Source organism: Coenobita brevimanus, chromosome 63 (assembly GCF_032717465.1).
Source record: "Coenobita brevimanus isolate Jiangsu-jjx chromosome 63, ASM3271746v2, whole genome shotgun sequence".
In the NCBI taxonomy this organism is placed as follows: Eukaryota; Metazoa; Arthropoda; class Malacostraca; order Decapoda; family Coenobitidae; genus Coenobita; species Coenobita brevimanus.
The window spans coordinates 37,923,464-37,941,095 of record NC_137016.1 but is presented as its reverse complement, the minus strand read 5'-3'; the positions used below and the strand labels follow the sequence as shown (position 1 = coordinate 37,941,095).

Genomic DNA, 17,632 nt, shown 5'->3' with positions numbered 1-17,632 from the left:
TTAACATAGTCTCCATCTGGGACCCTTTCACCTTTGATTCATGTCCCCGAGTCGATTGGAGCCGTCTGGAAATCACCCACACTCATGCAAAACCGGGAAGAAAAATGATGATAGTGATGATGACAGTGATGGTGGTGTTGGTGGTGGTGGTGATGATTGATGATGATGATAATGATGATGAAAAAGAAGATATAGTGAGGGGAAATTTAGTACAAGTGGATTCTTCCCCTTCTTTCCCCCTCTGCCTCCATGCTCCCGTCCTCTGCATCACTTCTCCCAATCCATATTCCCTTAGTTTGATTCCCCTCATCCTCTCCCTTCATATCCCACACTTCTTCTTCCCCTCTCCCTCCATGCTCCCTCACTCTTTTTCTTTTTCCTCTCCCTCCATACCTCCCTCCCCCTCCTTTCTCCCTGTCCTTCCATTTTCCCTTCTCCTTTCTTCCTCTCCCTCCAAATCCCCTCCTCCTTTCTCCTTTCTTCCTCTCTCTCCATATTCCCTCCAGTCTCTCCTAACCCCCTCTCCCCCCCCCTACCGACGTCCCTTCATACCTCCCTCCCCCTCCTTTCTCCTTGTCCTTCCATTTTCCCTCTCCTTTCTTCCTTTCTCTCCATATTCCCTCCAGTCTCTCCTAACCCCCTTCCCCTCTACAGACGTCCCTTCATACCTCCCTCCCCTTCCTTTCTCCCTGTCCTTCCATTTTCCCTCCTCCTTTCTTCCTCTCTCTTCATATTCCCTCCAGTCTCTCCTAACCCCCTCCCCCCCTGCAGACGAACCGCTACGCCCTCCACTCGTGTCCGGGGGGCGTGAGATTTACAGCCCTGGTGAGCGTATAGAGGTGACCTGCCGGGCGCGACGACCCCCTCTCCCGGGACACCCACTCGCACTCAACTGGATCATCAACGGAGAGAAGGTAGAGTGAGAGTAGATTAGGCGAGGTGAAATGAGACTAGGTCAGCTTAGGTGGGATGTGGTCAGGTTAGGTTAGATTTAGTTTGGTTAGGTTAGGTTTGGTTTGGTTAGGTTAGATTTGGTTTGGTTTGGTTAGGTTAGATTTGGTTTGGTTTGGTTAGGTTAGATTTGGTTTGGTTTGGTTAGGTTAGATTTGGTTTGGTTTGGTTATGTTAGATTTGGTTTGGTTTGGTTTGGTTAGATTTAGTTTGGTTTGGTTATGTTAGATTTGGTTTGGTTTGGTTTGGCTAGGTTAAGGTAGGTAAATGAAGCCAGGTCAACTTCGATGGGTGTGGTTAGATTAGGCGAGGTTAGGCTTTGTTTGGTTTGGTTTGGTTAGATTAGCTTAGGTTAAGGTAGGTTAAATGAAGCTACGGTAGGTCAGTTTCGATGGGATGTGGTCAGGCTAGGTTAGATTAGGCGAGGTTAGGCTGCGTTTGGTTTGGTTTGGACCTTAGATGCGATGAGGTTTGGTTAGATTAGGATAGATGAAGTTAGGTTGTATAGGCTAACCCAAAATTTTCAGGAATGTAGGGCACCAGGAATCAACTTATTGCTGCCTCAGTGAGCCTCGTGTGGTGGATAGGCAGTTGATTAAGCCTTCTTCTCTGCCAGGTGGGCCCGCAGTTTGTAAGGAGGTACTCGAGGGACGGAGCACCTGGGATTGACCTGTTATTACCTGCAGAACACGTGAGTTGCTTTATCACCCGCAGAACACGTGAGTTGCTTTGTTACCTGCAGAACACGTGAGTTGCTTTATTACCTGCAGAACACGTGAGTTGCTTTATCACCTGCAGAACACGTGAGTTGCTTTGTTACCTGCAGAACACGTGAGTTGCTTTATTACCTGCAGAACACGTGAGTTGCTTTATTACCTGCAGAACACGTGAGTTGCTTTATTACCTGCAGAACACGTGAGTTGCTTTATTATCTTCACTATTATTCACTGATTTACGCTGACTTGCTCACTCATTCACTTTTACTATCTTGCTAACTCATTCACCTTCGCTATCTTGCTCACTCATTCACCTTCACTATCTTGCTCACTCATTCACCTTCACTATCTTGCTCTCAGTACCTTATTCACTTCCACGTCTGTCACCCACCGAACCATTGTATCCACTGTTGACTCATATGACGTATTTGGCTGTGTGATGGCGGGCTTTACTCCAACATCCCCATGATTCACACCAGCCATACAGATCCCCAGAGCTGGTGTGTCTACAGCGGCAGGGCGGGTGACACACGCTCCACATTACCATAACTCGGCCCTTCCATGCTTTTTATACGGCCATGGCTCTCACAGGTTTTGGATGCCGCCCAGAATGTGTTTATGAGACAGCCGACGACACTTGATTTCATTTTTTTATCGTAACATATATCACAGTTATTGTAAAAAGAAAAAAAAAAGACTGTGATATATTGGTACTAGAGTGATTGTGTAAAGATACATAAGTTTATACAACAGTTTTCATGATTATTTAAAACTCTCATCTGATAACTTTCTTTTCATTTTATGGCTGTGTGAAAAAATTATTTGAAATCTATATAAAAAATAATACTGTGTACGTATGTATAGTGAGGTTTAGTATACTGGATATGTTCAGTTTGCTGCGAGGTATGATCAGAAGGTTCAGAAAATTATTATTAAACTAAATATTAGCGAACATTAGACACATACTTCATCAATCCCCCTCAAAATACTCCTTTCCTCCATGAACGATCCCGTCGCTAAAGACAGCATCCTTGCAACCCTTCCTTTTTTTAGTCCCGTCAGAACACTCATGCTTTCAGAGTTTGAATGTGGCTCGCTCTTGTCTTGTCTTTGTTTTTTCTTAGAGGGAACAATCTTGCGGACTTCTGGCCTTTCGTTCCTTCTTCCTTGCATTAAAATAAGTTATGTTAAAATTGTAGTGTCTGTATTTGCAGTCGAGTAATTATAAGCGAGCAAATGTAGCAAAGCGATGTTTACGTTCAGCTGAGAAATAGTTTTGATGAGAGTAGTAATGATGATAATAATAGTAATCCTCCTTCTCGTCATCATCATCATCATCATCATGCAGATCTGTTTTTCCATTTAAGTGATAAGAATAGCAATAGTAGCAGTAGTAGTAGTAGTAGTAATAATAATAATAATAATAATAATAATGGCTTGCAGGTTGTGCGTGAAGGGGGTGTTGTTGAGTCCGAGTGCCGTGTGCGTCTTGGAGGACACCAGCTGGCCACACACAAGACGCTGAGGGTTCCAGTAAGGCAGGTGTCCTATCACCGATCTGCAGGTACGTACACACACACACACACACACACACACACACACACACACACACACACACACACACACAGTTAAGGTGGTTGGTGGTAGGGCCTGAGTGGTGACATGTGAAGATGGCTTTTTGGGACCTTACCTTTGTTTTAAAGACAGAAGAACATAGGGAGCGGGATATCTGGCCCATTTTGAGAGAGAGAGAGAGAGAGAGAATCCACCTTTTCATCAAGCCTTGCCCTTCCCTCCCCTTCCAAAATACAGAGTTGTGGAGTAATATGGTCCTCGCCAAATCCCACTTGATCCCTACAGAGCAGCCCACATCTCCCTGCACCTCCATCACTCCACCCACTTCTCCCCACCCTCCATCACTCCACCACTTACCTCCCTACACCTCCATCACTTCACCCTTAAAGTAACCTCTCCCCGCCCCCCCTTCCATTTCCCACACACCTACAGATCACAAAAGAGACAGCTTATGATTTTTTCCCCCCCAATCCTATAGGTGTCATCTGCATCTCTCCTCTCCTCGTTTGCTCATACCCCCCCCCCCCACCTCTCTTTCCTTCTCCTGCTTCTATGTTTTTGTCTCCTTTCTTCTCCTGCGCCTCTTCCTGTGTCATCCTCTTCTCTTCTGTTCTCACCTCTACTCTCTTCTGCGGCCTTCTGTCCTCTCCTCTTCTCTTCTTTTCTAACAAAACTCCTCTACACACACGAGAGACTCACCAGCAAGATCAATCCCTTCCCGCCTGACAACCTCTACATGTTCTCTTCGGCACACCGCACACACGAACTAAGCGCTGTTACACAGTCTGCCTTTAATACCACTACATATGCACGCACCTATCACAAACACCGCGAGATGGAGTTATTTCCCACAGCCACACTTGGTCACTCTCCCTCTGCTTTAACAGTACCACCACCAGCTCTAGGTATCATCACTTTTGTTTTATCCACATTTACCTTCTAACCTTTGTGCCCCCATTCCGCCTCTCCATTTCCTGAAAATTTCCTCCACCTCCCGTTCATTCTCCGCAATCAGCACCAAGGCATCAGCATACATCTCTCACGGGAATCCATTTAGCCGAAGTAATCTAACATCACCGTACTGAAGAGGTCTTAGGTCCTTCATTATGTCATGCACACCGCCCTCCACTCCCTTACGTGACTCCAGATTCAACATTTTATGCTTCCCGAATTTTGTTACTCTAGAATTCAATTTAACTTTGGCCGAGTAATGTTGCTGTGTACATTAACTGTTTTTTAGACCTCCGCACCACAATACAGCCTCGGTAATACACACACACACACACACACACACACACACACACACACACACACACACACTACACAAACACCCACTCTCCTTTCTTTCATAGATTCACATAAAAACGCACATAAACACACGCACATGCACGCACACACGCGAGGAAGTCTGGATTATGCTTTCGCTTTAGTGGATATTTTATGGTGGGGAGAGAGAGAAAGAGAGAGAGAGAGAGAGAGAGAGAGAGATCGTGTGACTGAAGGGGTGAGAGATTAATGGGGAGAGTGAGAAAGAAGGTGCGTGTGAAAGAGTGAGGGAGAGGAAGGGGGGGGGTGAGTGAGTGATTGAAGAGAGAGAGAGAGAGAGAGGAGGGGGTGGGGGGGAGTGGAGGGGGGAGGAAGAGAAAGGGTGAGTGAATGAAGTGGAGGGAGGAAGGTTGAGCGAATGAAGGGAGAGGGAGGGAAGGAGATTGAATGGATGAAAGGAAGAGAAGGAGGGAGGGAGGTAGGAAGGGAGGGAGATACGGAGGGAGAGAGGAACGGAGGAATGGAGGAAAGCGACATATCAGGATGGATTTCCGATAGAGTGGACTGCGGGTTGGTCACTCCCCTCCTCCATCTGCATTACTCCTCCCCCTCCTCCTCCTCCTCCTTCTGCTCTTTTTTCTCTTCCTCTGCATTTTCCATCTCCCCAATTTGGTTTTATTATTTTATAGTTACCGTATATTATTAGTATTTGTAGTGATTATTGTGTTCAGTATTATTATTAGTCTCCACTTATTACGTAAGTGGAGAGTATTGTTTTCGCTGTTATTATTATTATTATTCCCGCCTTAGAGACTTGCAACGATTCCAGGAGAACCGGAGACTTCGCGAGGAATCAGAAGTGCCCAGGTTATGTGTCCTGGAGTGGGCCATTGGTATTTTAAAAAGTTCTCTAAATCCTTTACTCGCAGTGGAAGGGCATGTCAGAAGGAGTTCATATCAGTTTTAAGTTGTGAACGAAATAAGTTGGTCGTGTCTACCGGAGATTTCAATACGACCTGCACAAGAAATCTGAGTGACCCAGGTTGTGTGTCCTGGTATGGGCCGTTGCTGATTGAAAAAAAATTCCAGACCTCTCCAATGGGGTCAAGGTCATTGTAAGAAACAGTAGCTGGAGACTAGTGACTGTCCGCAGGAGAGTTACAGAGTTCTAGTTATTATTATTATTATTATTGTTATTATTATTATTACCTTCTCTATCTCTGTCCTCTCCATTGCTCTTGTTTCTCAGCTTCCCCTACTTCACCTTTTATGATTATTTCCTCCCTCAGCGAAGTTGGAGGAGGTTATGTATTGCCCATGCTTGTCTGTTTGTTTGTTCACACGATATCTCCAAAGTTCTCAGTGAATTTCATTAAAATTTTGTGGAAGGATGGGTCATGGGCCAAGGCAGAATTGATTAAATTTTGGGGCGGATCCGGTTCCTGCAGCGGCATTGGCGGAGGTATGCGCCCTCTGATTGCATTATTATTCTTTTTCTTAGTCTTCATATCCCTCTTTATCCTCACCTTCCTTCTTATTTCCCTCCCTCTCTTTTCTTCCTTTTTCCTCCCTTCCTCACCATTCCTTCTCTTTTCTCCTTCCCGTCCTCACCTTCTCTCTCTTCTCTTCTCCTGCCCCTCACTTACCTCTCTCTTCTGTTCGATCCTCTCCCTCCCCTCTCTTCCATTTCTCTTCCCTTCCCTAAAATCCCACTAAGCCCTCTCTCTTTCCTCCCCTCTTCCTCCTCCTATCCCCTCCTCTCCCCCACACATCCCTCCCCCTCTCCTCCTCCCTACCTTCCTTCCTCCATATTTTCCCTTTTCATGCCTATTCCTCCCCGTCCTTTTTCTTCCCTCATCCCTCTCCATCTTCCTCCTCCTCATTCCCCCTTTTCATCCTCTCTCAACTTATGTCTTTTTCCGTTCCTCCTCTTCTTCCTCCTCCTCCTTTTTCTTCCCTCTTCCCTCCCTCCCTCCCTCCCGTCAGATTTCACTAAACCCTCTTTCGTACTCAGCCTCCCACCCCTTCCCCTCCTCCTCCTTCCTCCGGCGTTTTCCTGTTATAATGTTAGGCTAGAGAGAGAGAGAGAGAGAGAGTCAGCCGTATGCGGTACCATCGTGGGCATGATGCAAGGCGGAGGTGTGGTGATGTGGTGTGATGTGTAGTGTGGGCGGGTGTGGTGTGACATGGTAAAGCTGTGATATGTAGTTGTTGTTGTTTGGGGTGGTGTGTGGTGCGATATGTGATGTTTTGGTGTGGTAAGAGATATGGTACGGTGTGACGTTCTGCGGTATGGACGTGGTGTGTGGTGTGATGTGGTAAAGATGTATAGTGTATGATGGTGTGGTGTGATATGTTATGTGATGGAGGTGGTTTGATAGTGTGGTGTGGAATTGGTATACCATGTGCTAGTGGTGATGTGATGTTGGTAGTGGCGGTGTTGTGTGATATAGTGTGGTAGGAATGTGGTAGAGTGGTGTGAAAAGGTGTGGTGTTGTATGTGGTAGTGGTGGTGTGGTATGGTATGTAGTAATGGTGGTGTGGCATGGTATGCGGTAATGGTGGTGTGGTATGGTGTGTGGTAATGGTGGTGTGGGATGGTATGTGGTAGTGGTGGTGTGGTATGGTATGTAGTAATGGTGGTGTGGTATTGTACGTGGTAATGGTGGTGTGGCAAGGTATGTGGTAGTGCTGGTGTGTGGTGTGTGGTAATGGTGGTGTGGAGATGGTGTGATAGTGATAAAAACGCTATGATTGGGTTTTCATCACTAAGGAAGAGTTATTGAGGCATTAGAATTTATTACAATGAGGTGATCTATGTACATCAATTGAAATTAAAATAGAACAGTATAACATCACTAGCTTTTCTAATATCTTTTATAATGTACTGTGTGTTGTTCTATAATATATTCATACAGGGAACAGTGAAAGTACTAGAGCCTTCACTACACTTCATTTGTAACTGTTAGCATGTAAAAAATAGCAGCCAATATCGTACGAGGTCTGAATGTGATACCCATAGCATGTCACACAAGAGTTGTTGGGTTTTAATGCAGTGGCGGGATTTGAGGGCCATTGGGAACACCAGCCCTTAGTTGGTGTGGCAGGTGACTGCTGGTGCAGTGGTAGTAGTTGTAGTAGCAGTAGAAGTAGTATTAATAGTAGTAGTTGTTGTAGTAGTAATAGTAATAGAGTAGTAGTACAAGCAGATGATGACAACGATGACGGCAGTGATGACACTTCCGTATTACCCATTGGGAGGGGTTGAGATGACAAGTCAAGTACATTTGAGGGTAGACTAATATTAATAACACAACTAATTGTCCGTCTGCAGGCCCTCAGTTGGGTGTGCCAGCCTTCCTTCTCATTGACCTGGTGCTGGCCTTTCTCCTGGTGGCACTGTGATGTCCGAGGTCACTGCAGATCTTCAGGGATGGTGCCACAATAAAATTTCCCTGACATTTCCGTGCCAGGTGTGGTGACTGAAAGTTTTGCATAAAAAATGGGTGCTGGAGAGGGACACCTTCATGAGATGGCAGTGATATAACTGGGCAGTGGACCTGCCTGGTCATGCAAATGTCCAACAACCCCCTCATTATCTCTGGAAAAGAGGGTCGTGGTCTGCAGGAAAAAATACATTTTCATCCTGAAGTTCACTGGGTACACATCCAGATGAGCCTGGAGTTACAACAACTACTACTGCTTGAATAATGTTTGATATTCAAAAATGCTTTGTGATGTTTGGGGAGGAATGGCAAATATGTAATTCAGGACACAGTGCTGGCAAGGGATTGTCAGCAACTTTTCATTGTGATAGTACCGCAACACATCAAACTGGGGTCTTCTTATGCAATGGCTCGGATGCAAATGTTTGTTGTGCTTATGCAAGACTCAAGACTTTCATTTTCAAGCCTTATAAAGAATATAGTCATATAGAGTACAGACTATGATTCATTTGCATGTAAGGAAATTATATTAAAACTGTGAGTGCAAAATAGTGGACAAGCCCCGAATTTTCAACAATAATTTCTGAAGCATGTGATGATAAAGCTCGTCTGACCTTTCTGTGTTGTTAAGACTGCTGTCCGTCATGCGGAATGGAGGCAGATCACATGAGTAAAATGTGTTCCAATAATGACTCTGGAATTGAAAGCTTGCTCTTAGCTTCATGCTTTCGGTTTTAATACTTTGGTTGTAAGATATAGCTCCAGTAAAGAATGTATAGAACCGTAGTTACTCTCTTTTCCATATTGTAAGACAAGTTGTTGTTTATAATACAGTATGTAGTAGTGATTATGATATGCTCTGTATCAGTTTACTTCCAAGAGGTGCTTAATAATAAGTGTGTTGCGCGATTACAGGTATGACTAGTGATGGAGAGGGATTTTTCCAGGTGGTAGCACCAATATGACTGGGTGGCTGCACTTCCTGGTTCAACAAATGTCTCTCATTCCCTCTCTTTTTCTTAAAATAAGGGTGATGGAAGGCATTTGAGGTTCAGTTTCAGTCTGCAGTTCATAGGGGTCACATCCAAATGAAGCTGGGGCTATGTCTATTACTAATTCACTGTTTATGCATGTATGAGGCCTTTGTTGCACCAAAGAAATAGTTAGGCATGTGAGGTGGGCTCAGGATTCTTAGGGTTTGAATGGTGTGTGAATGAGTGTGTGGCCCATTTTACTGGGCATGATATTGACAGTTCTCCCTTTTTTGTGCTTCCTCCTTATGTAATGGACACTAATTCATCTCATCTGTAGGATGAGAAAAAGCTGCTGCTGCTGCCGCTGAAATAGTTGGAGTTAACCATTTTGAAACAAGGAATGGACTGAACAGTGTTTGATAGAACCTCTACCACATTACCTTTTGTAGGTAAGACTTAAAGAGAAGGTTGTTTTGTGTGGTGCTGTGACCAGTTTTGCATTTGCAGGCGAGTGTTTGAGGTGGAGTTTTCCTGAAATGTTTATTGACTGAGAAAAATAGATTTTGTGTCCTAGGTCTTGTGGTGTAATAGTAAAGGTCATTGCGGGTCTCTTGCGTTATTATTTATATACAATATAATGCAAAGTAATGCTGTACTAACGTTTCAGTAAGCCCTCTTTATATGTCAGGTTTGTGTTTCAGTATGTCATAACTTTTTCCATAATTTGTTGAGGCTGTAAACTGAAGACAGTTGCAAATCAATTTTTTAGGTATCAGTGAAACTTTAAGTGGCAATCTTTTGATAATTTACCTAGGAATTAATAGCCAAAAAAAGGACAAAAAAAAAAAATGACATATTGTGAGGACTTATTATATACTCCTTGATGCAAAATGTATGGTATATAACTAATGTAAGTCAGTATATGCATATCATAATAACACATATCTCCTGTTATAATACTTTACTGCCATGTGTAGGTGCATGCTAGAATTTCATATACTGTAACGTACTGTTGATCATTCATGCCTAGCTAATTTTCCACTAACTTAAGTAGGTGTACAGTAGATATTAACCTCATTATAATACGTATTATACAGTACTCAATAAAATGGCTGTGATGCACTGTAGCCTTATTGTGAATCCCTTGAGAAGTTAGTTTGTCTATCTGTCCAGCTTACTATCTATCTATCTTTATTGATCAATCAGTATCTATCTATATCTGTTTGTACGGTATCTTTGTCTGTCTGTATCTATCTATCTATCTATCTATCAGGATAACCACTGTATAGCCAGACACCTTAATCCTGGAAGGGGTGGTCACAAACAAATCATTTCCAAGTCACTATAACATAGTAAGGAAGGGAGGAGTATGCTGCATTGGCTAGCACGTACAGCGTGCAACTGGAAGAACCTTTGTTTAATTCTCGGGTTGGTTACGCTCTTGGATGGTCTTTGTTTCCCCCCTTTTCATCCGGAATTACAATTAGGAACCTGGGTTTAACATTGACTGCTATGGGTTGTGTTTTGGAAGAAGAGTGGGAATAAACAATACTGGTTGTCTCAATAACTTGTGTAATTGTTAGGCATTAACTGTTTCAGTCCGTTGGTGTGTATATTTGCCTTATTATTTTATTTCTGTTGCAGTTATGTTATTTTATTTTTTATTTTATTCATTTTTTTTTTTTTTTACTGGAGGCATTAGATAGTTTCCATTAATCCTCTCACAGCTATAGGTCCTTCCCATGGTGAATAAATAATTAGATGGTAGCAAGAATAAAAAGAAAATACTGTGTTATCAGGTGAAAGGGGTTAGACTTATTCCTCTTCCGCACTTAATCAGAACTTCTTACTAAGGTTCCACACAGTCTTAGTAGCTCCCATTGTATAGGTTGTAATGTAAATGGAGGAGATTACACAGCACCTCTTCCTAAGCAGTTTATTCTGCCCAATGCACGTCATTATCCCCTTGTTTATTATCACTGCAAGTTGTGTTGATATTAAAGTGATATAAATAACATACAAGGGAATGTTAAGATGTAATGTGCAAAATAAAGCAAGTGGGAAGATGTGTTATGAAGCCTTCTCTGCCACCTAGACTACACAAACAGTCTTAGGGGCCTCCACCTTACATTTCACCAGGGTGCAAGTCTAAGGGGTATTTGGCTCGTGTTTCACTAACCTTCTGATAATTGTACTTATTTGTTATTACTATTTTCAGACGGTTTTATTCAGTAGAGAATCCTGTTTGGTTATGAGGCTAACACTATTATGGTAGAAGGTACTGTAGGTAATAGTTATTGTATTATATTTGTACTAACTTTAGACAGTGATCCAGTAAAGAAATTCTCTGTAGTCAAAATGCTAAGTTCTGTGATGACAGAACTTAGGTATTTTACTCTGGTTAACACCTGATAAATTTACTTGCAGAGGAAACATACACCATCAGAGGTTCAAAGGGTTAATCAAAGTCACTGTAGTACTGTACATGAAATCCATCATTTGCACCAGTATTTTCTTTCTTTTTTTTTTTTTTTTACCTCTATTATTTTTTCCATTTCCATTTCAAAAGTATTTTTTTCCTCACCTCCAGCACCATTTCCATTTACACCTCCATTTCCATTTTCATTTCCACTTCCAGATCCATTTCATGTCCATTATTCCATTTTCATCACACTTTCACAAATTATTTTTTGGTCTGAGTATTAATTATAAGTTGTATTCTCCTTTCAGCCCAAGAACATTATTTATATTTTCTCTTGCTACCTCCTTCCCTTTTTATTTTGTGAAATCCTCTTGCAGTGAAGGGGATAGGAACAGTCTCCATCAAACTCCAGGGCTAAGAAAGGTCTCCTCAAAGCTGAAGTAAACAGTTAGGCAACAGAAAGAATTTTAAAATATGACCTCTGACTGATGAGGTAATGGTAATGCTGTCCCACTCCACTGGGTGATTTCTCCCGTGTGGCAGTGATAAATCGGTCAGTTTTACCAGCCAACTCAATATCATATAGTTATTTCCTCACTGCATCATTTCAACACACCCAATGCCATGCCCCTGCCCACACCAGCAGACTGAACTATTCCAGCTACACAAAATACCACCAGGTGAATTTCAAGTGGAGTGCCACTTTTAGGCCACCCTATATTTACATAAGTGGGGTTTTAAAAAATCATGATCTTTTCACCGTTTTATTAAGTAAAAGTGGACAAGAATGTACTGTATTAAGGAACAGACAGTAAGCCTGCAAAATAATGCATGAAACAAATATTGATCATCATGAGTTATTAATGCTAGAAAGTTCTGGTAGCAAAGCACTCAGAGGCTAAGTAATAGTATAAAAACAACAAATATATCACAAGTTAAAACTAAATTATAAAACCTTTAACTAGCATCTTCTAACAGAGAAAACTCATTCAAGTGAGTGTACTGTATGCAGTCTACTTGTTTTTGTTTATAGGTTTAAAATTAAATGTATTCAGGCCAGTATCCATAGGAACCATTATAAAATTATAAAAACTGGATTGACCTATATATATATATATATATATATATATATATATACACACTATACATATAAAGGAAGTCCTCGTTACAAGTACACGTAAAATTATATGCCCTGCAGTGTCAAGGCTTCTTTTTTACATACAATTGTTGATGTAAATTGGGAAACCTGGCAAATCAGCTTCTTGGACAGCATTAAATTTTCAGTTGTTAACTTTTCCTTTTTTAGCACTTACAGTAATAGGAAGAAAGGGACATAAAAAATAGAACCTGTAATGAGGACATACATTATTAAGGCATTTCTTAAAGGTTAATAGTGTATAGTACTTAAATCCTATTGCGGGATGCCTCAAGGGTAACGCTGGTATAATTTTTTCACACTGAAATTCATTTGGCATAAACTGGTCCAAAACATGAGGCAGTTGTACACTCACTCAAAAAAGTATCATGTAGGAAGAAGGTGATGTTGTCCTAAATGATCAGTCTAGCTTGTGATATCCCAAGGAAATTAATCTGTATCTGAATATTTGGATAATAATAATACTGGCTAGGACATCCCACAAGCAAGTGATATAATGGATCCTCCTGAAAGGTTTATGAACATGAGTTGGAATCATCAGGCATTTTGCAGTAGCCATTGCCTGTAATGTCAGATTATCTCATGTGAACTTTGCTTTGATACCTTTTGGAGAAAGTGTATAGTCAGCATCAATATCCTGTGGCCTCTCATGCTTTTCTTTGCATGAACTTTGAAAATCAGTGTGGTGAATCTGCGGCAACTGGCACTGATAACACTATTCTGTGGTCAAACGAGGTTTTGGCTGCTGCGGATGCACCACACTGATTTTTAAGGTTCATGGGGAAAAAAATTGAGAGAGACAGAAGGATTTTCGCTGCAAACAGTTCATAGTTTCTGGCCACTCTCTACTCTTATCCTGGCTGGAGGGAAGTCGTCAGGGTTTCACATCACAACTGTACATACGGTACAAGTATTATTGTTGCACAGATTGGTCCCACATCACACTTCATATAACATTCCAGTCTCAAGGGACACTACATGTAATTTCATTTAGCCCGTCCAGTACAAGAATGATCCTTGCCATGGGGAAGGACCTTAGTAAGGCAATGTCTACCACAAGTGGGCATATGAACTGTACTTTACCAGCAGGACAGCCTCACAGTCATAGTTGCTTACCTGTGGTTGATGGGTCTACTTCCCAGACAGACTGGATTTAAGCAACAACCCTTATTCCAGCACTGACATGCAGATATCACTGATAAAATGTTGTAATATGCATGCCTATTACAGTCTTGCATCTTAACCCCATCAGTATAGGGATGTATTTTTTAGTTTATTCTTGTTATCCTAACTATTTTATTCATCTTACACTAGAGTTTTCAAACTGTTAAGGTTAATGTGGGCTATAGGTCTGGCCCCTATATTTCAAATATCTCGTAAGAAGAATAAAATAGTATGGATGTAGCAAGAAGATACAAAATAAGTCAGTATGGTAATGAGGCTAACAGGAAATTTCATGAAGAGGAAAGACGAGATTGAATAATGGACACTAAGCTGAAAATGTAGACAAATAATTCAAACATGTGCAAGAGATCAGTAAACCATCACAAAATACAGTAGGGTTGTGATTTCATAATGCTGTGTAATGTTCAAATAAAAGAAATTATATCAACATACTAAAATTATGTTTATTGTGAAGATATGACAGTTTCAGTCCAACTTGGACCCTCTTCAGGTATCTTCACAAGTGCAGTTTCAGTAAGTGGATATAAATTTTTCCATATGTTTGGCAGGTTTTTGTAACATTGTTTAAAGCTCATCATCCCAGATATACATGTAATATGTCGTTAACTACTATAACATGGTTACTACCATGAGCACAGCCAACACTATAATAGCGTTTTTAAAATACTGTACAGTGTATGCTCTGGAAGCTCTGTGTTCATTTTTTTTTTTTTTTTTTTAATTGGATACAGTAATCTCACACATACACAAGTCTGCTCTGTCTCACTGCCACACTCATTAAGGTCTGTAACTGCACTGTACAGTATGTATGTTCATGCATACACACATGCACTCTGACTGACACACACACACACACACACACACACACACACACACACACACACACACACACACACCTGCCATCATCATTAGCTCTCATCATTAGCTCATTCCTGTCACTACATGCTCACACTGATTGGTGCTGAATCCTAATTTTTCTCAGCAAGGTTTCTTTCAAGCAATTATTGGTAGAAATGACTAGCATTTAAAAATTTTAAAACTTCATTGGCTTGTATAAGAATGCCCTTGGTATTCTTTGGTTATAAAACTACAGTATTTACACATATCCTACTGTACTGTACTTCTGTTGCACGCCACTGTTACATTCCCTGAATATCCAGCTGCTGATTATCCTCTTCACATCCCACCCGGTAGCTACTCTATATTCCTAACTGCCCACCACTGTCCTAATCCTCAACACTTGCTATACGTTACTGTCAACTACTCACAGTTCTTTGCCAGAAAATGGACTCGTATTCCAACCTCTCTGAACCCAGCTTTGATTACTCTTCCCTCGGTTCCCCCAGTTCCTTGCCATAACTTATACTGTACTGTATATATTTATGTACCATTGTCTTAATCTTCCCAAGTATGCATCACTGAAGAGTAATCTAAAATATGCCCCACAACATTAGTACTACATTACAGTACAGTATAAACATTCATCTTGTAAGGCAGTTTTCCATGCTTACACGGGTTAGCCTTCTTGCACCTGATGGCTGCTTTCCAAACTGCAGTGTACAAGTATGTACAAGTATACAAAAATACATCATCCATTGATATGCAACACATAATACTTATTCATGGTCTTCACTTACCCACGGAAAGGATTCCTTTCATATATTGCTTTAAAAAATGTCAACTGTACAGGTAATTGAGTTGCCTCAACTATACATTTCTTCAACCAAATTGTTACTGAACAAACTACTTTGCTTTGGAAGAGCCTAACTGTACAGTTACACTACAATCAACATTGCCAGTTGCTTAAAACTAACCCTTACATGTACTGCATTACCATGTTTTCATTTTAAGGAGTGAAGCATGAGGGAAAAAATGAAGAAAGAAATTTTTTGCATGAAGAATGGGAGACTGGCTGGCATATAGTACTAGGCACTGACCCAAAATATAGGCCATGCCAAATACTGCATCACATACAGCAGGAAGAGATAACTTGTGCACACAGTTTTTTGTATGTGGTAACTAGTTTGTCTTCTTCAGCATCTGTGTGGAAATAATCTCAGTCACTCATGCATTGGTCTGAAGTATCTAATTGCAGTTGATATTCTAGTTTTCAGCAGCTTATAATTTCCCATGCATTCAGTGAATTCATATAATCTTACTATTGTTTAATAGCAAGACTATGAAAATGGGGGTATGGCTGTGTCCCTTTTAATCAAAACTTAGAGTCCACAACGTGTGGTTTGCACAGTGCACGAGAAAAATTGACCCTAGGTTGCCTTTTCCAGATTCACAAATATTACAAAACTTGCTCCCAAAAGGAGTCAGAATAATACTAAAGGCTAAAACCTCTGATCACAGCTTTAGCTATAAAACTGCAAAATTGGCAACCCTATGTCTGAAAATTCATGCTGCATTCTTATGGCCAGGCACAACTGGTACTGATTCTGAGTGAGTCTGGTGCTGGTCATGACGAACAATATTCTGAATAGAGACCAAATGCTTATCATATGTAGTACATAGTTTGGTAGTTCTGTCAGCATCTGATATCCATCTTTCATACTGAACACCCAGAATGAGCATGAAAGGATGGAAGATATGAAAACTAAAAATGAAAATTAGGAAAAATACAAAGATTATTGGGATCAACTGGACTGTCCTCATGGTCTAAGCCATGTATATGTTTGCTGGTCTTACTGTTCACAGTTTATAAGGCACACTATGTTAATGGGACTTCATGGGACAACACTTCACTCAAATGAAGTGGTGTATGTATGTATACACAGCATACAATATAGCAATGAAATATGTCTGTTATAGACTCAACACACCTGTACTGTACTAATAGCTCCCATTGGGGAGTAAGGCATCAGGAACACTATATGATTGGCCCCTCATATGTCACAGTATTTTTCTGCAGGTTCTAAGTTTGACAACACCTATATAGTTATTCATGACATAACAACATGGTTCTTTATATTTCTTTGACATTTAATTAACCCACTGAGCCACAGGATGCCCTTTTCATTCTATTATAGATATTTCCAGATGGGATTTTATTTTCAAAATGAGTACTTGTAGTTAGATATCAGTATAACAGGCCTTTCTTTTGTAGAATAAAATCATTTTGTGGCAGCAAGAACAAAATGAAAATATGTCACCCAGCTTCAGGGGGTTAATACAAGGCTAGGAAGATTAATGGATATTTACTTAAATGAGGATTAATTCTTACATTTATCCAACCCTCATGTGCATTAACCAGCTTCATAAATAATGGATCTGCTGTACTGTTCTCAGCCTCAGATGTTTAATATAGCTCGGTTATTACTGTGTTGATAAGTTTAGGTTATGATAAATTCCTAAAAATTTTCTGTTATGTCTGTACAAGGCAAAGTTTAGCATTATTCTCTACGTTTCAGTACTGAATTGTTGTGTTTCTTTTATCTCAAAAGTTTTTGTTGTTTACAATGTATTGTTTACTTATTTTACAGGATGATGATATGTAGTGGGAAGCTGTTGGTGATGCAAATTTATGATTCATTATGTTTTGGTTTTGAATTATGTTTTGTTTCTGTTATTTCATACCTTTTTTTTTTTTTTTTTTTTTTTTTTTTTTTTTTTTTAAGGCAGATGATATGTTGTGAAAGATTCTTGGTGTTGTGAGTTGTCTAGTGCTGCACTCATCTCACTCAGAATCAGATGAGAACTCACACACCAAACTTCTAGGCACCACATAATCCCAGAAGCCATTCTGGAAAGAGATGAGATTATTCAGCCAATTCTCAGAATACAGTATACATCTTGACAAAGTAAGATTTATGTATGGTAATCCCTCAACTACAAGTCTCACATCTATAAAAATTTGTTTTTATAATCAGTTTCCTCACCCTGCTCTAGGGTGGGAATGGAGGTCCAGATGATGATGATGATGATGTTTTTATTAT

At 40.7% G+C, this 17,632-nt stretch overlaps 2 protein-coding genes across 2 annotated transcripts in view; one reads left to right on the top strand and one right to left on the bottom strand.

Moving 5' to 3' along the window:
• LOC145404428 (uncharacterized) overlaps positions 1-7,913 on the top strand; it is a 36,962-nt gene extending 29,049 nt beyond the window's left edge. Inside the window, exons 6-9 of the mRNA XM_080275945.1 lie at positions 772-914; positions 1,568-1,642; positions 3,111-3,231; positions 7,843-7,913. Of these exons, the coding sequence (XP_080132071.1) occupies positions 772-914; positions 1,568-1,642; positions 3,111-3,231; positions 7,843-7,913 (410 nt within the window). The remainder of the gene's footprint in view (positions 1-771; positions 915-1,567; positions 1,643-3,110; positions 3,232-7,842) is intronic.
• An 8,941-nt stretch (positions 7,914-16,854) lies between these two features.
• LOC145404333 (sterol O-acyltransferase 1) overlaps positions 16,855-17,632 on the bottom strand; it is a 28,417-nt gene continuing 27,639 nt past the window's right edge. Inside the window, exon 13 of the mRNA XM_080275853.1 lies at positions 16,855-17,439. Coding sequence (XP_080131979.1) covers positions 17,374-17,439 — 66 coding nt within the window. The 3' untranslated portion in view covers positions 16,855-17,373. The remainder of the gene's footprint in view (positions 17,440-17,632) is intronic.